Genomic DNA, 20,153 nt, shown 5'->3' on the forward strand with positions numbered 1-20,153 from the left:
GTCGATTTTTTCCTTTCCTCGGAGGTTTGGTTGTGCTGTGCGATGGGTGTGCATGCGCATGCTGGGCATCTGGAGCCGAAGAAAAAGAAAAGTTTGTTCTCGTCGCTGTTGTTGCTCGCATGGCGTGATGATCAGAAGGGCAGGTAGAACGAAGGGACGGTCGGTGTTGGTTTATGGAAGAAGAATGTGAATGTGCATGTGCATTGCAGGATGCAATGCAGTTCTGCAGACAAGCATTAATCTTTTCTGTCACAGTGCATGATGCATACAGGATGCATCAACTCTCTTCCCAATCCTTCATCACTTTCCCCTCTTCACGGCTCCTCACAGAATCGTTCGCCCAGTGCTCACCCGTCACGCCGCCGATATCGTCCAATGCCAAGCGGACAGGGATGCGAGCGCCTTCTTCCGCGGTCTTGGGCGGGCGTGTTCCACGCGAAGAGATCAGCCCGCCCATGTCGGTGTCTATCCATCCTGGACAACAGCAGTTGATCAGTTGCTGGGGGTTCTGAGAGGCGAGAATTCGTGTTGCGGCACGAAGTAGGGCTTTGGAAACGTTGTAGCTTCGTTGCGTGGAGTGAAAGCCTGAGGATGCTTCGGTTGAGGTTCGGACGGAGTGCTGTTTGGGTTGCAAAAGATGTCGTGTTAGTTTCGCGTTTCAAGTTGTTTGTTGTTGTCAATATACAACAGGAGGTGGTGGTGTGTTCGTAGCATGATGTCTAGGTCAGACGTGAGCACGAGGTACGTACCTCGAATTCCTGGGCGATTTGTTCCAATTCTTCGAAAGTGGTCGCACTACGCAGGCGCTGTTGGATCTCGGGGCTGTATGTATTGATGCTTGAAGCAATCGATGACAGATTGACTATCCTGCCGCCATCACTGAGTTGTGGGAGAAACGTTTGGCACATCTTTGCGGAGAATCAGCATCCTTCTACACGAACATGCGCGAGAGAGAAGGCACTCACCTGCAAAGTCCCTCTATAATTGATGTCAAGCGTCTTTTTCGCGTTCTCCGGTCCATAGCTCTTCGCCGGCTGGTCCAGGTTGACGCCTGCATTGTTTACGAGCACAGAAACAGGTCCATGAAGCTTTTGGACTTCCACGCCAAAGTCGCGAATGCTGTCTTGGACTGAGATATCTAGCTTGGGGTAAAGTATTTTCTGGTCTGGACTTTGGGCCTTGATTGCGAGGTCATCGCCTTTTCGTGATGTTGCGAATAGCTTGATAGGTCCAACATTGGGTTTCGAGAGGATCTTGTCGCAGACGGCGCGTCCTATACCTCGATTCTATGAAGAATCATCGATGTCAGCCTACCATGGTGCTTGGGCTAAATTAATGAGATGCCAACAATACTTACAGCACCAGTGACGATGACCACGCGTGGGTTGACCATTTCGGTGTTGCGTTCTGTGGAAGAGGAGGAAGTCATGTTAGGATTCGCGGAAGTGGCGCCCACCACCCAAAGCTTGAAACGCAGATGGCACGTACTTATGAACACAGAGCGCGGAATTTCTATGACGATTGCATCGCGGACATCACTGAAATGGCCGTTGATTCGTACAGCATCTCTATTTCTCTTACACAAGTCGCTAAAACAAGACATCTTTAACCCGATCAAAATGTCGCTCTCGCCTGCTTTGGTAGCTCTGGTATGAAGTGGTAGCGATACCGATCGTGCTGGGCATTCGACTGCATCGCACCAATTCTACTCGAGATGGTGCTCACTCTGCCCGCTAAATGTGAGACGGAGGGCGTCTTGATCACTTCTGGATGGGCTGAAGGCTGTCGTGGAGGCATGTCGTTCGTGGCGGTCGCACAAGTCGCCGGAGGTACCTACTCTCCAAGTTTCGATTTGAGCTGAGCCACCTCAGACGTGAGTTGCTCAATCTGCTTGCCTTGTACTTGCAGCATGGTCCGGATCTCATTAAGAACATCACGTAGACCACCTGCTGCAGCACTTGCAGATGGTGCGGCAGCGGAAGCTGAGCTGGTCGTCTTGCTGTCTTCACGGAGCTCTGAGGCTGGCTTACCAGCTGCTGCAGGCACGCCTTCGCCGGTATTCGTTGCAAGGCTCTTCGGCTCGGCCCTTGGCTCAGGAGCTGGTGCAGAAGAAGTGGCATGTGGCTTGGTTGCTTCTGCTTGTCGTGCCGCAATCACAGAGGGCCTTTCGACTGGCTTCTGAATCTCCTCGAAAGAACTGTCATCGCGGACATCTTCTTCCTCTTCGTCCTTGTCGGCGAACTTGTCTGCCATGGTGGCCATTGACTGCTTGTTCTGGTTCACGCTGGGCAGTTCTCGTGCGGTAGCAGCTGGCGCTGGAGTTGGCTCCACTTTAGGTTCTGGCACCGGCTCTGCCTTTGGTACAGGTGCAGGCGCTGGAGCTGGGGCGGATGTCGTAGCAGTCCTTGGACGCGCTTCTGCGGCAACCAGTTGTGGCTCGTTACCATCGAAAAGATCCTCCATGTTGAGCTTGGGCGGAAGCGCGCTCTTGCCTTGGAACCACTCCCTGCTCGACATTGCTGGCTCTGTACCAACAGTAGGTGGGTAAATGTCGTCTTGGAAAGTCTCTGCGCGTCTCGGCACAACGAATGAGATGGGCTCGATGTACGCATCGTCCACGGACTTGAATGCACGTGTGATCTCGTTCTCGTGCGTGTTGACTCCACGCTTTGGCATGAAAGCCAGACCACGCTGAGCGTTTGGCGATCTGTATTCTGACAGGAATTCGAACTTGTCGTTTTGGTATTCGAAGTAGCGGATGTTGCCATCACCCTTGCCCGCAAGGTAGAGGATCTGTGAGCCATCATCCCAAAATGGCATGACAACACCAGAGCCGGAGTCGAGTGGCACGAAATCGCCAATGGGTGTCGTCGGGTTGCGTGTGTCCCACAGACCCATTTGTCGCTCGCTCATCTTGGAGAAGCCTGTAGTCACGACTCTGTCGTGGTCGCCCATCCACTGCACTTTGCTGATCTTGGCACCACTGTGTCCAGGCACCTCATGTGCAGGCCTCTCTTGTCTCACATCCCAGAAGCGCAGCTTCTTGTCTCTTGAAGTGGTCACCAGGGTGCTCCCGTCGGCACTCCATGACATGGAGGTGAAAATATCGTTGCCCTTCAAGGTAAGCTTCGACTTGCCATCTTCGAGATCCCAGATCTTGATGGTGAAGTCGCCGGAGGAGGAAGCGAGGACGTTCTCGGCGGCAGGATTGAAGAGCACATGGCCAACCTTTCTGTGCCATTGTCAGTTCCCACGAAGATCAGCCTGTTCGGTCTCAGCATACCGCGAGTGCCCACTCAGCTTGCCGACAGGCTTGACATCCTCAGGCTCTTCCGCATCCGTGCGCAGCTGGAAGTTTTCAGGCACCTGCCACAGGAAGACCTTGCCGTCGTCTGAGGCGGAAGCGATGATATTGTCGTCAAAAGGACTCCAGTCCGTGTCCAGCACGACTGCCGTGTGTCCTCGGAACAATGGGATAGCATCCGGCAGCTTCCCTCGCTCTTCCAGGGGGATGACGGCGAATGCGCCTCCACCACCAGACTCCCAGTTGACGGCGATGTACTTGGGATTAGCTTTGATCAGGTTGCTGTCCCAGGCATTCCGCGAGACACGCAGATTGTCGTAGCATTGTTCGCGCTTGACATTTTGGCCAAACACGTGCCCTGTGCATGCATGTGAGCCGCGGCGGAGGGCAGAGCATGGCGGGATGTTGACAGCTTACGGTATTTGGAGGCACGCACGAATCTGCCGCTCATGGCGCACGGCGGGCGGTGGTCGAGGAGGACCGATGCGGGAGGTTGGTGGAGGATACGCTCAACGGGCGCGATGCAGGGCGTGGCAGTTGTGCGACAAAGGGAAGAAAGGGAGACTTGATACAACAACAATAATCTGGCGCTTTCGTCTCACGATGAGCTCTAGACGCTGCCGCCGCCTGGTGCTGATCCTGGCTCGCGTGGCGCAGCGGCATGCCAAGCCTCTCTTCAGCCTCAACCACTCCCTTCCATGTTCTTTCTCCAGTCGTTCGTCCACCGACTTCTTTCTCCGCCCTTCCCGTTCACCAGCTGGAGCACTCAACGGCCAAACGCATCCATGTCATGCTTCGGGTCAGCGTCGTCTTCAGATTCGACTTACGTGGAGTCAGCTACAATCAATGGCCGCAGACCGCCAGAGCACGGAAAAACAGCAGTGTTCAGGCACAACCCGATTGAATACCCCGCACAGCCGAACACATCTGAGACGTCCCGCCTTTGTGCAGAACATTACGTCCGGCAACTGGAGGCCCAATGCTAGCAACCAGCAGCTGATATCATGCCTGCGAATGGCACTCAACGGCTGATCATACGACACTAACATGCACTACAACGCTGCGAGCGCGGGGAAGACCAGCATGCTATCGTGGACTTCTCGTATTATCTGCCCATGTGGGATGCAACCCATTTATCCAGGCTTTTCGGTTGATGCGTATGCGACCGTGTCATGCAGGTACAAGTATGCGAAGCTTCTCCCCATCTCTTCATCGAGTCTTTTCTGCTCAAGCTCTCATGCCATTTGCTTCAACATGCGCTGCTTTCGTTTGGTGCTTGGGCAGCTTGGCCTGATAACACTAGTCCTCGGGCAAGGTGGTCTGGTAGTGAACCCCAAGAGCGCCGACGATAACGAAGCAGGAGCACATGCACGATCTATCACTATTGACTTGTCAGATCTGGTGAACAATAGGGCTTTTGCTGCTTCGCCCGGTGACGCGGATTTTGATGGAGTTCACAGTGGCTACCCTGCCGAATACATACCTCGGGCCAATTTTACCTATGCTGGAACAAACTACGACTTCCCACAATATCGCGAGACTGGTAATGATAATGTACTAGCGCAAGGCCAAGTCATCACTCCTCCTGTGGGCAAATACTTCAGCATTCATATGCTTGCAGCGGCCGAAACAGCAATCGCAACAGGTAACATCAGTACCACATATGCCGACAACTCTACAACAGTGGCACCGATACTCGTTGATCCGTTCTGGGCGTGGCCATATCCTTATGGAGGTGATATCATCTTTCCTTACTATCTGAGGAACGAGAGCATTGATTACAATCGTTCCATGATATTCCAAACCATAAGCTGGGTCGATAGTACGAAGGAAATTACCAGTATCAAATTGCCAAATGTTACTGCCGGATCGAGTAGCTCTCCAGGAGGTGCAGCTGAAGAGACAAGACTGCACATATTCGCCATATCTCTTGTCCCAGCTGAGGGCACGGGAATCAGCGTGGACATACAGCATGCACGATCTACCAGCATGTGGATGGAAGGCACGAATAAGACCCAAATATTTTCCGTAAAGGTCAACAATGTCGGCGACGAATGGATTTTGGCCGAGCATGGAGTGCAGGTTACGGTAGAAGGGCCTGGAATACGGACAGTTGTGCCTGCAACCATTAATCGCCTTCGACCGGGTGATCAAGCAGCTGTCAGCATTGGTGTTGTCAATCAGGATGGCACTGCACCTGGTACATCGGGCCAGGCCACCGTGCATGTTTCTGGGACAGGAGTCAGTGCGAGCTCAACCTTCAACGCAACATTCGGCATAGGCCCATTTGAGGCGACCTACGAAAGCATCTACTCGCACGAGAGTCCGTCGTGGTTCAATAGTGCCAAGTATGGCATCTTCCTTCACTGGGGTGTATACTCCGTGCCAGGATGGGGTAACGTCGGGGACAAAGGTCCGTAGTAAAGACATGTTGGGACAAATGCCGTCGCTAACAGTATGCAGAGCAATATGCGGAATGGTATTGGTGGTACATGAATCAAGGCAAAACCCAGACGAAGGGCGAATTCTGGGAATACAACCTGGCCACATATGGTCCCGATCACAACTACGACGACTTCATCCCTCAGTTCACTGCCGATGCCTATGATCCCAAAGAATGGGTCGACCTCTTTGCCGATGCTGGGGCGCAATATTTCGTGCAAGTCAGCAAGCACCACGAAGGTTACGCGATTTTCGACATTCCGCCAAATATTACTAATCGTACGAGCGTTGCTCTGCCTCCACATAAGAATCTTCTGCAAATGCTGTTTGATGCTGCAGACGAGTATCAGCCCCATCTCCACAAAGCTACATATTTCTCCACGCCGGAATGGTTTCATCCGGATTACAAGGAATATGGCTTTGGCTCGTGGCCAGGCGGAAACGCCACGAATCCATATACGAATGAGACATTGCCGTACACTGGCTACGTCCCGATCAACGACTTCATCACAGATCTCATGGTGCCAGAAATGCAAATCCTCGCCGATATGGGCACCGAGATAATGTGGTGCGACATTGGCGGCCCAAACATGACAGCAGAATGGGCTGCCAAATACTTCAATGACAATGCCGCTAAAGGCCGCGAAGTCTCCATCAACGCCCGCTGCGGTCTCCCAGGCGACTTTGACACGCCCGAATATGCCAAATACGATGCCGTTCAAATGCGCAAATGGGAGAGCAACCTAGGCATGGACCCGTACAGCTACGGCTACAACCGCGCCACACCCATTGAAGCTTACATGAAACCCGATGTGATTGTGACCTCTCTCATCGACATTGTCAGCAAGAATGGCAATTTCCTCCTCGATATTGGTCCCATGGCCAACGGCACGATTCTTCAAGTCGAGCAGGATAATCTTCGCGCAGCCGGGAAATGGATCAAGTCTCATGGCGAAGCGATATTTAATACGACATATTGGTTTGTTACGCCACAGGAAGGTGAAACGCTTCGGTTCACGCAGACGCCAGAGGCGTTTTATATTTTGACGTTGTATCCGCCAAATGCGACCTTGGTGTTGGACAGTCCGGTACCGTATGTGGAAGGTGATGAGATTAGAATTGTAGGCGGGAATATGAGTGGTAGCGTGGTGCCTTCGAGGTTGTTGACGAATGGGAGTTTGGAGTTGAGGATCAGCGAGGAAGTGAGGGATGCGGATATGTACAGTTGGGTGTTCAAGATTGCGCTGGACGGAGGGAATGGCACTGCGAATGGAACGTCAGGTGGTGGATCTTTGGCTGCGCAGCAGACTGGCGGGGTGAGCCATGTGAGTCCAAGATGGGTGAACATCGCGGGCGTGGTATTGCTTGCAGCCACATTTTGTGTGCTGTAAATAGATGTCGCTCAAAGGTCAGCTCTAGATACGTGGCTCCGTGATGCTCAACAGCTGCGAAATAGCACCTTCATGACATTTCCAGTTTCGATTCAAGATCGTGTTGTTACCATCAGTTCCGCGCCCTTGTGCTTCGAAATATCTTAAGATGTCCTGAAGAAAAGTCCTCACAAGAGGTCATTGCGCCACTCTCCTGATCGACTGGGCGTCATTACATCGCTATCGTCGCACGCCTTGTTGGCGGCCAAAACAAAGCTCGCCCAGAGCAAGGAGCATAAAGGAGCAGATGAAGTCGCAAATACAACCCAAAAAGACGACCAAACAATGGCAAAAATCACAAACTCCTTACCTCACAAACGCAAACGAGATTCGAACTCCGCAGTCCCTCACTCATCATCACCCCCCAACAACGGCAAAGAGTAAACAAAGTAAAGTGAAGAAAGGCAAAAAGGGAAAAAGACCAAGCTACTCCAGTGCGCAATTTTGCTCGAATTCATGACCGATCGATATCTTATACCGACATATGCGTAGTACGAATTGAATTTGTGTCTTAGTACTTTTTCAATTGGTTCATGCAATGTGCGAATCCCCTATTGGTTTTGTACTCCCCAAAGAAGCTTGGTCGAGGCGCACTACTTTTGGAGCTTTCATTAAGACTGCTGTTGCATGGGGGGTGCGGGGCGATTTGGGCGGCTATTGTTGGCTGCATCAAGTGCAGCGGAGCGGTAGGTGGGGCGGGTGAGGCTGCATGAGAAGTGAAGTGAAGTGTGGGCGGTGATCCGTGCGCCGTTGCTTGTGCCTTGTAATTTTGTGCGGAGCGCCTTCTTTGGAGTTCGGTGGGGTTGACTACAGTCCGGAGGTCGGTGAAGGTGAAATTCTTGCTCACTGAAGCTGCGTTCATCGTTAACGGCTCATGTCCATCTTGGGGAGGTGTAGTCTTAACGCAGTCTAACGGACAGCCTCTCTGAATAATCAGCATACCATTCTTAGTGTCCGCAGACCAACAACTGAAGACATTGTGCGTCGAGTCCACTCCTTTGCCAGGGAGCCTTCGCATGATAGTGAGATGCAGGGACGCTGGATCTGAGAGGCTTGTTCTGCTTCGCGAGCGCACGAAAACCGCTGCTGATGCTTACATACCGCATGTCCGAATTCTCATGGTACCAGCCGCAGTCCAGTTTCACTTATCAAAGGTCTCTTTGCCAGAGGGCCAACCTGTCCGCGAATCCTCCAGCATGCCCATGTCCTTCACGATGGCGAGCGCGAAATGTAATGTTGCTTGCACTCGATATGGAGCTGTCTTCTCGCAGCTACGCCCAAGTTGGTCGGAAGCCTGTCGACATGCTCCCGATAGCTCGTGCTATACCATATCGGGTTCGCAAAGTCTCGGATCAGCGGATTCACATGCAAACTCCTGGGGACGAGCGATGGGGACTGCCTCCAAAGATCGGTTGGCAATGCCCTGTCAAATTGACTCGCATACCATTGGCCCCAGCCGACGAGACTTGTACGGGCTCCCACGTATCCAATGGTCAAATTATGCTTCGGCGTCATCTGCTCCCATAGCCCATGTGCTGAGTCGTAGACTGGTGCGGCAATGGCAGGTAGGGTGAGCCAAACTGCCAAGCTCAGCACGTTGAGAGATGCCGTGCAGCGAATCAGTGTAGCTCAAGCTTCGGCAGCTTCTCCATGACCCTATGCTATCAGAGGACCTGCACAACATCTCGCCTTGGAATACTGGTGGACGTTTGCGCATTGCACATCGTTGACTAGGGAACTTGCTGGCCGGATGTCGACGTCGTGGCCTCAGACCAGATGCCGTATGCCATCATGGTACACTCCTGACAGCATGGATCGACGAGCAGCACAGTCGCGTGAGTCGAAATGGTGGCTCAGCATCACTGTGGCGATGAGGTCGACAAGTGAGGCAGCACACGTGAACAAAGCTAGCAAACGGGAAGTCCCGATTCGATCGTGCCTGACGTGGATCTCCTCGACGACTGCAGCCAGAGATCGGAAAACAGGGTCCGGAGCATCTCGCATCTCGCCATTGCCTCATGGGTCCCTGGCACAACCCAAAAGTCGTAAGACGTTTATTTCTCTTCTAAATCGCCCACCACAACCCAATCACACGTTCACTATTGGTTGCGACTCAGGCGCATAGACATATACAAGAGTCGCCCAACATGAATCTACCCTCCTCCCTCATACCAGCACGACCTGCTCTCGCACACAGAGCCGAGGAAAACCGAACGATGCACCACGAAGCCGACGTGGTAATTGTGGGCGCCGGCATTTTTGGATGCGCAGTCGCATGGGCGCTTGGGAATCAAGGACGAAGCGTCATACTATTGGAAAGATCGCTGAAGGAGCCCGATCGCATTGTGGGAGAATTACTGCAGCCAGGGGGTGTGCAGGCTTTACAGACGTTGGGACTGAGAGACTGTCTCGAAGGCATTGATGCGATCAAGGTGTTCGGCTACGATGTGATATACTACGGGGACGAAGTGCGGATATCGTATCCTATGAACGCGAGCGACACACCGGAAGTAGACGAGAAGACGAGCCTCACAGACGAATATCGGGGGACGAAGAGGAAACGACCAGAAGGACGATCCTTCCACCACGGACGCTTCATTCAAAACCTGCGAGCGAAAGCAAAGTCGAACCCCAACGTGACCGTCGTCGAAGCAACGGCTACAGACCTTATTCGAGGCGAATACACGGGGGACATCCTGGGTGTGCAGGCCACGCGAAACGGCGAAGCAGATTCTTACTTTGGAAGTCTAACCATCGTTGCTGATGGTTACGCGAGCAAGTTCAGGAAAGAGTTCAGATCAGATGCGCCTGTGGCCAAATCAAAATTCTGGGCTCTTGAGCTCATCGACGCGGACTTGCCCATGCCAAATCATGGACATGTTCTTCTGGGAGATGGCAAGCCAGTTCTACTTTACCAGATTGGCACACATGAAACACGAGCTTTGATTGATATCCCGAACGACTTGCCCTCGGCAAGCGTCCAGAACGGTGGAGTCAAAGGGCACCTGAAGAACGTTGTCCTACCTTCGTTGCCGAAACGAGTGCAGCCTTCATTCGCAGCAGCAATTGAGAAAGACAGGTTACGATCAATGCCAAACTCATGGCTACCGCCGACAACAAACAAGACTCCAGGTCTTCTCATTCTCGGCGACGCAATGAATATGCGACATCCCCTCACCGGTGGTGGCATGACAGTCGCCTTCAACGATGCCGTGCTCCTTTCAGAACTTCTTGCACCGGAAGTCGTCCCAGACCTGAGTGACAGCAAAGTCATCCTCCAGCAGATGCGAACCTTCCACTGGAGACGAAAGAGCCTGACAAGCGTGATTAACATCCTCGCGCAAGCACTTTATGCTCTCTTCGGAGCAGACGATGCACAACTCAAGGCCCTCCAGATGGGTTGCTTCCACTACTTCAAGCTTGGCGGAAATTGCATCGACGGACCTGTTGGACTCCTCGCAGGCATCATTCGACAGCCTTTCGTTCTGTTCTACCACTTCTTTGCTGTGGCATTATACGCCATCTGGATCTATGTTACGAGTGGTAATCCTCTGCTCATCCCACTTCGAGCTATTGCGAGCATTGGCGTGTTCTGGAAAGCTTGTGTTGTTATCTTCCCATATATTTTCAGCGAATTGAGGCCATGAGGAACCAGACATGTGGGCCATCCAGATCAGATTAGCGCATCGCAGGAAGCATTTCAAAGGTGTAACATTATGAGAGAAGGACTTTTAGGTGTACAGATTGTGTAAATAGTCATAATTCGAGATACCCTTTTCATGAGAACCATAACTTTGTGGCATCTTCAGTGATGTTTAAACCACGTCGCCGGCTTGTGTTTTCCATCTGAGTCCTCGAGTCCTTCGTAGAGCGGGACCTGCCAGCTCTCCGACGGATTATTGTATCGATGAAAGTACTCGCCCAATTTGCCCAGCTTCTTGAAATCCTTCCTCTTGAGTACACATTCTGATGCATGGAAGTTACCTTCGATGTATTCCTTGTGTATGCTCTTCGGAATCACTGATGTGCCTCGCGACATTCCCCATTGCAAGGCAACTTGTGCAGGCGTGCAACTGCGCTTCTTCGCAATCTTGTGCAGAACAGGGCTTCTCAAAAGCGGTTCTGGCTTATCGCCTTCTTTGTACGTTGGATTTGTTCCTGCGAGAGGCGAGTAGGCTGTAACGTGGATCTTGTGCTTCGCATGCCATTCAACCCACTCTTTCTGTTGGAGATAAGGATGAGTTTCAAATTGATGTACGTGTGGCGGCGTGGAAGTGTTATTCAACAAGTCTGTCAACTGCTTGGGACTGAAATTGCTGACTCCGATGTGGCGCGTTTTGCCGGCTTCGAACTGCTTGACCATGGATTCCCAGGTTTTGAGGTAGTAGATCTGATTTTTGCCGCCAGCTCCGGATGCGACGGGCCAGTGCATGTGGTAGAGGTCGAGATAATCGAGGCCGAGTTTTTGAAGGGAAAGATCGAGGCCTTCTTGCACGGCCTCTGGGGCATGATGGTCGTTCCACAGCTTGGAAGTGATCCAGAGGTCTTCACGCTTCAGACCTGTCTTCTCCAAGCCATCAGCCAGGCCTTTACCGACTTCTTCCTCGTTCCCATACGCGGCTGCGCAATCGATGTGGCGATACCCGACTTGGATGGCCCAAGACACTGCTTCGCTGGTATTTGGCTGCTTGAGATTCCAGGTACCGAAGCCCAGCAGTGGTATGGCATCGAGCGTCAGTGGCTGTGCTTTCTGATTAGCGGGGTAGAGAGGGATCTGCTGCTCCTGTGAGACGACCAGAGCTGCCAATGGCAGAAGCTGAGAGAACCCCTTCATGCTGGAGGGCAAAAATGGGTTGGAGAGTGCAGATGGGAACACACAAGAGCATTTGAGATGAAGCACAACATTTATACCTGATTCGTGTCGTGCCAGGATGGATCGTGATCGTGATGCAATAGCCGCAGGTCAGCGGCTCATCGGACAGCTGCATTGAGCTTGACCGCGTCCTTGGAGGACAATTCACTTCCTGAAGATTACATTGACACAGATGAGCGTATGCCGGGCCTGCAAATGTGACTCTGCACACATAATGTTCACACCAGACGTAAACGAAGACGTGACGTCGGACCCAGGCAACACGAACGGAGGTACGCGCTAGTCCCGCGGCGCGTGAAAGTCTTGGCGCGTTTCCTTCGGGTAATAAATCTTCGAGTCCTGCTTGGTGGAAGGGCTTTTCTTTCTTTCCGCTCCCTGAACCGGAGACAGGCCACCACAAGGTGTAATAGCATTCAACATGGGCGGAATGAAGTACGTTCTCGTGTCGGGAGGTGAGTACTGAGCGTTTTCTGCGGCGAGCAGGACATGGCAGGATTTTATATTGACTTTGGCAGGCGTCATCAGCGGCGTGGGAAAGGGCATTATTGGTATGATACTGCTCCCCTTGTCGCGCTGTGCTGCAACGAGACTTACGCGATGAAGCCTCTTCCGCGGCCCTGCTGCTTCAGACTATGGGTCTGAAGGTCTCCAGCATCAAAATCGACCCGTACATCAACGTCGATGCGGGGCTGATGAACCCACGCGAACACGGCGAGGTCTACGTCCTGGACGACGGAGGCGAGGTCGACCTTGATCTGGGCAACTACGAGCGATACCTGAATATCACCCTCACGCGCCAGAACAATATCACGCTGGGAAAGATCTACAAAAACGTGATTGACAAAGAGCGGAACGGCGAGTATCTTGGGAAGACAGTACAGGTTGTGCCGCACGTCACAGGAGAAATTGAGCAATGGATCGCTCGGGTTGCCAAGGTGCCTGTCGACGGCAGTGGTGAAGAGCCAGACGTGTGCATTATCGAGCTGGGAGGCACTGTTGGAGACATCGAGAGCATGGCATTTGTGGAAGCACTATGCGAGCTACGTCGAAAGGCAGGCCGCGACAACTTCATGCAAATACACGTCTCCTATGTCCCGGTCATCCATGGTGAGCAGAAGACGAAGCCAACACAGATGGCCATCAAGGCTGTGCGATCAGCTGGTCTGATCCCAGATCTCATCGCCTGCCGCTGCGAAAAGCCATTGGATCCCAATGCGATTGACAAGATTGCCCGTTTTTGTCAGGTGGAAAACCAGAACGTTCTGGCCGTCCGGGACATGCCCTCGACATACCAGGTGCCCATTCTACTTCATGAGCAGAATCTCGTCCAGATGATGACTTCTGCTCTGCGCTTAGATGCGCTCACCTTATCACCAGCTTCTCTCGAGAAGGGCGAGCAGATCTGGAACACCTGGCGTGCCCTCACCTTGGGGTTGGAGCACGTGCACGAAGAGCTCGAAATTGTCCTTGTCGGCAAATATCTTGAGCAGCCAGATGCCTACTGTTCTGTCATCAAGTCTCTCGAGCATGCTGCTATGTACTGCCGCAAGAAGCTGCGGGTCAAGAACGTCGATGCGGAGCACCTGGAAAAGCAGACGAATCGCAGCGACCCCGCAGCTTTCCACAAGGCCTGGCACGATGTGTGTACGGCTTCTGGCATCCTCATCCCAGGCGGCTTTGGTAGCAGAGGCACCGAAGGCATGATCGCCGCCGCGAACTGGGCGCGAGAGAACAAGGTTCCTTACTTTGGCGTGTGTCTGGGTATGCAAATTGCTGTGATCGAGTTTGCGCGGTCAGTATGCGGTGTGGCACTGCCGCAAGCTACCTCGTACGAGTTCGATGGCACGGACTCCGACCGAGTCATCATCGACATGCCTGAACACAATCCAGGCCAGATGGGTGCTACCATGCGACTGGGGATCAAACCAACTTATTGGCAGCCAAACACGGAGTGGAGCAAGCTCCGTGCTCTCTACGGGCTGAAGAACGACAGCGTCATGGAACGACACCGACACCGCTACGAAGTCAATCCAGAGTACATCGAGCGCCTCGAACAGCACGGGTTGACTTTCATCGGAAAGGATGAGACCGGTGTGCGAATGGAAGTCATTGAGCTGAAGGATCATCCTTACTTCGTGGGCGTGCAGTTCCATCCTGAATATCTCAGTCGCGTGTTGAGCCCATCTAAGCCCTACTTAGGGTTCATTGCCGCGAGTGCCCGGATGCTCGACCAAATCACACGCAAGGGCAGCTCTTCCGGGCGAATCTCACCAATATTGGGAATGCTTGAGGAGACGAACATCAGCAATGGCCATGTCAACGGCACCGCTCGATAACTGCCGCCTGTCGCTCCACGCTATCCGTGGACCATGCGCGTACCTCAATTGTACCAACCGTCTACTTGATTTTAGAGCGACGCTCTTGACTTACGAAGCTTTGGCGTTCAGGGTTTGGCGTGGATGACGATAAAAAGGAAGACTAGGTTACGGCGTAAGGGACCTGGCTGCAGGATGCAGCGCACATGGCTGGCTCGCCAGAGATACCAGGTATTCAAACTTAGAGTTCACAGCCTTGACCGATTTTCCTCTCTCACCGACTCCCTCCTTGCTCGATCTAGCGTTGCCACAGGACCACGAATTCGGTCAGCCGAGCCTGCTGAGCCTTCGCCTAGCGGTCGAACCTCCAACCGGGGAATGATTTCATGGCCACCTTGGCAACAACCACGAGCCTGCAAACAAGCCACAGTCTGACTTCGAGTATGTGAACCAGTGCCAAGAGACTGCTCCGCTCAAACTGGGGCTGCCCTGGCATGAAATGATTCTGGCGCGGGCATAACGGGGCGGAGTCAAGAGGTGCGACCATGATCCTGCAAGACTGAGTCAAAGAGTGATAACAAACATCCTCGCGTTGATGGGCGTCAGTGTGGACCGACACGGCACGAGACAAGTCGCACGTAGCGGATGCAGGTGATGATGCCGTCACAAAGGCGGGCGTCCTGGACCTGGAGAACTCTGTCATCCCCGGTCAGAGACATCCCACCCACCGGACCGACTGTCCGCGAATAGACGCACTCTTTGAGCAACTCCGGTCGTCTACGCCGGTTCCTGCAAAACCGGATCTCACCATCCGTACCGGTAGTAGTAGTCGCACGAGAGGCCTGAGCCAGATGCAACACAGGACTGACCTGGTGCGTCGAGGGTGACATACTCTTGCAGCACCATTGTGAGTGTGCGATGCACTTTTCGATACATCTCGTGGGCACAGCCGCTCCACAACTGCTCCGGTCCCTAACCTGTATAGGTCGTTGCAGAACAGCAGGCCTTGACCGCATCTGCCGACTGTCATTATGGCAAACTCACCCCACAGAAAAGCCTACTTCGATACAAACTCTTGCGCGGGATACCATACGTTACTAGCAGGTCACCCACCACCACCCAAAGTCCAGCGCTCCGCCACGCAGACCGTCAGCAACGAAGTGGAAATCGTCCATCAGCCCTAGTCCTTGCCGCGTCATCTTGGCGCGACAAACCATGCCTACGAGGATCTAGCTTTCGATCATGTATGATGAAGCGCGCTCTTCGTACCGTCCGCACCTCTCACCGGTCTCTCACAAAGAGGAGTTCAAATACTATTTGTTCAGTCATCGCCAACTCTCGGCCTTGAACAAGATCTTCGATCTCACTTGCCCTAACGAATTCCTGATTATACGGTCTCATTGGCTATGCACGGCAAAACTAGCTTTCGACCCGCCAAAGGTATTCATCTCTAACGTTCTAACCCATCATCATCCCCGCTTACTGTACAGTAGCTCGATGCGCGGTTTGGCAGTCAGTGAGACTCACTCGGTTGCCAACCTGGCTAGAGCGTCGGCCAGAAATTGCCGTTTGCCCATTCTAATCAACAACAAATCGACCTAATGATCACCTAAACAATGTGGACTGCCGAGAAGCTTACGACCTATCTCATCAGTCAACGAATTTGAAATGATTCAACGATGATGATCACGGCATTCAAAGTACACCGAAGTACAGTTTCGCAATCGAAGATCCTGTCATCCTGGCGATCTTGTCTCATGTCTTGTCTCCCCAGGAAAGATAGGGCACGACCACATGAGCCGACGAGTGACCTTTTTTATCCGGCCGAATTTCGTGCTCTCGTTTTGTATCCTGTGACCCCCTGTTGAACGTGGACGAGGTTGGACTCTGCATTGCATGTAGATCGAGATGCACAATGAGCACCGGCGGCGGAGATAAGGCCATCCAATGTCGCCGTTGGAGGAATCACAGCTTCTCCGCATCTGATTGTGATCAGCTGCATCCTCGAAAGTGCGCCGCAATGGGAAGTACGTTCTGCTTCGACTTGGATGTGGCCTTTTAGAATTGAGTGCAGCTGCCTGGGCAGAAGAAGGAGAGATATCGATACTGCTGGGTGCTACAATACGCTACAATACTGTTCATGGGTAACATGAAAACCTGGCCCGAACGTTCAGAATATTTTCGTCAGAACGAAAAGTAAAGAGCCCAAGCGATGCTCTCAGACACACATAGCCACCATACATGCGGACCATTACGGTGTTCTTGTTCGTTGCAAAATCGTTACCCGCCCCGGGAAGCCCAAAGTGTAGACTCGCCTCGCCCGCTCGCTCGCTCGTTGTCCGATTCCAGCAAACAAAAGAGAACACAGAGTAGCCAAAAGAGACATTGTTCGTCGGGATGAATCGTACAGTCCTTGCAATCGTCGGGAAGTCCTCCCGCGAGGCGTGCAGGTGAGTGTTGGTGTAACAATATGGTTGGGGAGCAGCATTTCGCGGCGTTGCGAGCACAGCCACACCTGCTCGTACCCTGCTTTGCGCATGCGCGGCTGCAGAGAACAGGATCTGGTAGATGAGTGCATGAAGGCGCTCGCCTGACGAGACCAAATGAGAAAAGTAGGGCGCGCACAAGAAGATCCTCTTCATGTCGCTCAAAACTCCATTCTCGACTCCTCTTCGTCAATGACATTCTTCAGTCCCTTCTTCTCCTCTTTCCTTTCTTGCCACCAGACTTTACTCTCGGGCTACCGCTCGCAGAACCGCTCTCCATCTCCACGTCCGAATCGTCGCTTCCTCCATCCGACGAACCCCCGGAGTGCTCCTGCGTCGACTTCTTCACCTTCGTCTTGCCTTTTCTAGCCTCCGAGCCCTTCTTCACTCCAACGTTCAAGCCCTGCCGTCGCAGCGCCTTGAGCAATGAACTACTTGCTCGCATTCCAGGGAAGTCTTTGGCGGTGTACACGCTGAAAGCGTCCGAGACAATACTGCTGTGGGTCGTGACGCACGTCATATTGGTTCCATCCACACGAATGAGCTTGAATTTGAGGCGGTATTGGCCCGGGGAGCGGCAGCTGAGATCCGGAAAGACGAAGAAGGTGCCTGCAAGCCCATTTTCGTCTTTGGCTTGGTAGGGTGAAGCGACGAGCGTGCCCATGAGTCGTCGAGTAGATGGCATATCCGGCATAGACGGTGTGAGCTCAGTCTCATCCTCGGCGCCATCAGCGTTCAGTAAGGTGCAGTGCAGCGCGAGCATGCCACTAGGGTCGAGCTCAGGTAAGCCACTTTGGTCAGTGATCTTCAACTCAAGGATAGGCGGTGGATCAATGACTCGGCGATCTCGCTCGCCGAAACCGCAAGCGCGAGCTGCTGCAGGCTGTTGTCTAATGGCCAGGTTGTAATTGAGTGGAGGCGGTTGAGGTTTCGACTTAGGTGTAGATCCAGCTTGGCTCGAAGGTGGAAATGACGATCGAGGAGATGGCTGAGAATGCGTATAACTCTTGGGAGAGGAGAAGACACTTCTTGTCGGGCTATACTGGTAGGACGCAGCACGTTCGGACTGGGCCGGTGGAGGAGGGGGATGCTGTGTTGCACGTTGGTACTGTTCTAGAGGGTGCTGCTGTTGAAATTGCTGTTGTCTCAATGGTTCCGGAATCTGGTCCAGCCGATGTTGAGAAGCGTATGGATGTGATTGCAGTGGTGGCGCAGCTCGATACTCGCCGGCCGAGCTGCCGTAAGTGACGGGTGCGGGGTGGAATTGCCTATGATATGGTGCTTGAGCAGGCTGGTGTGCACGCGGCGGTGAAGGTGGACTCGTCAAGAGTTGCGCGACAGGTATTGATCTCGAGGGAGCTCTGGGCGGGGAGACTGGGCCATGAGGAGGAATCTGCATGGGCGGCAGCTGGACTGGCCGACCACCTTCTTCAGGTGCAGACCTCATAGCATGTATTGGTGGCAGCTGGGGACCAGAAGCTCGTTGGTCCGGTCGGCCCAGATAATTTGATGGCGGGAAGGTCGGTATACGTTGTGTCTGCGCCATTCTGTTTGGGTCATCGTACGGGGGCTGTATCGGCACTGGGCGAGACATTGGAAACAGAACTCCAGCTCGCGCTCGAGTGCTTCACTGTGGTAGCTAGTTGACGATCGGCAAGAAGCAGCACACCAGAGATATCTATGGTGTTGCTCGACGAGTGCAAAGCTGCGTGTGCAAAGTGGCGTGAGGATCTGCGGCCAGGGCGGCGAAATGTAGGCTCGTATGCAGCGTGCGACTAATGCGTGCGGGACGCAGACCGGATTGTTCTTGGCTTGTTGTACCTGAGACGAGATGACGGCTTGATATGAGCGTGTAGTGAGACCAGTGGTCGTCTGGCGAAGAAAGTCGGGCACGATGGAGGAGGCACCCGAAGATCATGCGTGCGGATTTGGCAGCTGAGACGATAATGTGAGCCTGTTCGTGTTTGCCGAGTTCGAAAAAAGGACGACGGGGAACTGGTGGCACGTCGCTGAAGCGGCGTCGTGCACAATGTCACCAAGAAGAGCGGTGGGTATGGTGTTAGCGCAGGGATAGTCCCTTTTACTTAATGTCCTCCACAGCTACACACACGGCGAGGCGCTAAGGCACTGGCTCCCAGATCGAGATACCCTGGTTTCGGTGGTGATGCACCAGGACGAAGGCGTCGAAAGCAGCGACAACGTAGACGAGCGTTTGGTAGCGAAGTGGCCAGGGTTGGCAGGACCCGTCTTTTGGCAGAATGCAAGTAGGACCTGGTGGTATCGCTTGTGAGATTCTCCGTGCGCCAGCATTGCATCAACAGGGCCAAGCGGTGCGTAGTGGCAGGCCGACATGGGCGATTCGTGCGAGGTGGGACGCCGACACCATCATGTCGCTAGCCGGCGATGGAAGAACACATCCCGAGAAGAGACCACTCAAAGGGGCCTAGAGGGGCCGGGGTGGCTCGCAGCGCTTACCGCAATACCAGGTTATCGGACTGCCAACTCGTAGCTGTGAGCTTTGTGTCCGAGGGCGCTACCGAATCTTAAGCCACCGTCGTGTCACGCAGTCGCGAGAGGCACGGTAGCGGCATGAACCACTCATCGCGCACAACCAGGGCTCTGCACCAGCGCAGAAGCCGCACAGCACAGCACAGCACACGGCAATCCTGAGGCAGCGAATGGAGCGCGCGCATCGCCTGGTCGGTTTGGGCACTGCCGCCAAGCCTGCTCGTCCGTCGGTCTGCCTGTCGCGCGTTATCAGTGGTATGCTGTAGACTGGCAGCAGCAGATGCCAGATGCCCGTCCATCGCGATGGCCGTCGTCCAGCAAGGAGGCAGCTCCTGATCAGGGTGGCTGTCCGCGGTGCTCACGCGCAGCACAGCACGCATTGCAACAGTCGAGATTGACGACTCTGTGCGACCCACCCTTTCCGACTTCTCATGCCCCCGCGTGCCGCGTTTGCAGCCACATATAGCCCTGGAACGCGTCCGTGTCGGAGGGTCGCAGATGTGGTGTCGCTGTGAGACGGGTGTGCGAAAGGCACACTCCGGAGCTCACAAATGCGGAGCTGCTGCTCACAGACGGCGCGGTCACTTCTGCTGCCGGTGAGAGGCGTATGGATCTGATACCGACTCCGCAGGTCCCCTCCAGCCAATGCCATCCCGGTCACAGCTGTGATGTAGAAGTAAAACATGCAGCAGAACCATGCAGCCCGGGTAGAGCAGTCCCCAGCAGCACTGCCGTTGACGGTGGTGGAGGAGGAGGAGGCAGACGGTGGATGGATGGGGGATGGGCGCAGCCTGT

The 20,153-nt window shown here is 53.7% G+C and overlaps 7 protein-coding genes across 7 annotated transcripts; 3 read left to right on the forward strand and 4 right to left on the reverse strand.

Moving 5' to 3' along the window:
- Positions 1-277: 277 nt before the first annotated feature.
- On the reverse strand, positions 278-1,393 carry CKM354_000849600 (uncharacterized protein; the record flags this gene model as incomplete). The annotated part of the gene is made up of 4 exons (XM_044803875.1): positions 278-619; positions 750-908; positions 966-1,286; positions 1,358-1,393. 4 exons carry the CDS (start codon positions 1,391-1,393, stop codon positions 278-280), a joined length of 858 nt encoding a protein of 285 aa, XP_044659810.1.
- Positions 1,394-1,833: 440 nt separating this feature from the next.
- On the reverse strand, positions 1,834-3,755 carry CKM354_000849700 (uncharacterized protein; the record flags this gene model as incomplete). Its single annotated transcript, XM_044803876.1, has 3 exons — positions 1,834-3,232; positions 3,284-3,662; positions 3,722-3,755. The coding sequence occupies 3 exons, from the start codon at positions 3,753-3,755 to the stop codon at positions 1,834-1,836; spliced, it is 1,812 nt and encodes a 603-aa protein (XP_044659811.1).
- Positions 3,756-4,558: 803 nt separating this feature from the next.
- On the forward strand, positions 4,559-7,137 carry CKM354_000849800 (uncharacterized protein; the record flags this gene model as incomplete). The annotated part of the gene is made up of 2 exons (XM_044803877.1): positions 4,559-5,717; positions 5,768-7,137. The coding sequence occupies 2 exons, from the start codon at positions 4,559-4,561 to the stop codon at positions 7,135-7,137; spliced, it is 2,529 nt and encodes an 842-aa protein (XP_044659812.1).
- Positions 7,138-9,323: 2,186 nt separating this feature from the next.
- CKM354_000849900 (squalene monooxygenase) lies at positions 9,324-10,823 on the forward strand (the record flags this gene model as incomplete). Its single annotated transcript, XM_044803878.1, has 1 exon — positions 9,324-10,823. One exon carries the CDS (start codon positions 9,324-9,326, stop codon positions 10,821-10,823), a length of 1,500 nt encoding a protein of 499 aa, XP_044659813.1.
- Positions 10,824-10,981: 158 nt separating this feature from the next.
- Positions 10,982-12,010, reverse strand: CKM354_000850000 (uncharacterized protein; the record flags this gene model as incomplete). Its single annotated transcript, XM_044803879.1, has 1 exon — positions 10,982-12,010. One exon carries the CDS (start codon positions 12,008-12,010, stop codon positions 10,982-10,984), a length of 1,029 nt encoding a protein of 342 aa, XP_044659814.1.
- A 457-nt stretch (positions 12,011-12,467) lies between these two features.
- CKM354_000850100 (uncharacterized protein) lies at positions 12,468-14,385 on the forward strand (the record flags this gene model as incomplete). The annotated part of the gene is made up of 3 exons (XM_044803880.1): positions 12,468-12,501; positions 12,565-12,597; positions 12,653-14,385. The coding sequence occupies 3 exons, from the start codon at positions 12,468-12,470 to the stop codon at positions 14,383-14,385; spliced, it is 1,800 nt and encodes a 599-aa protein (XP_044659815.1).
- A 2,667-nt stretch (positions 14,386-17,052) lies between these two features.
- Positions 17,053-18,396, reverse strand: CKM354_000850200 (uncharacterized protein; the record flags this gene model as incomplete). Its single annotated transcript, XM_044803881.1, has 1 exon — positions 17,053-18,396. One exon carries the CDS (start codon positions 18,394-18,396, stop codon positions 17,053-17,055), a length of 1,344 nt encoding a protein of 447 aa, XP_044659816.1.
- Between the last annotated feature and the right edge of the window lie 1,757 nt (positions 18,397-20,153).

Source organism: Cercospora kikuchii (assembly GCF_019650295.1).
Source record: "Cercospora kikuchii DNA, contig_00005, whole genome shotgun sequence".
Lineage (NCBI taxonomy): Eukaryota > Fungi > Ascomycota > Dothideomycetes > Mycosphaerellales > Mycosphaerellaceae > Cercospora > Cercospora kikuchii.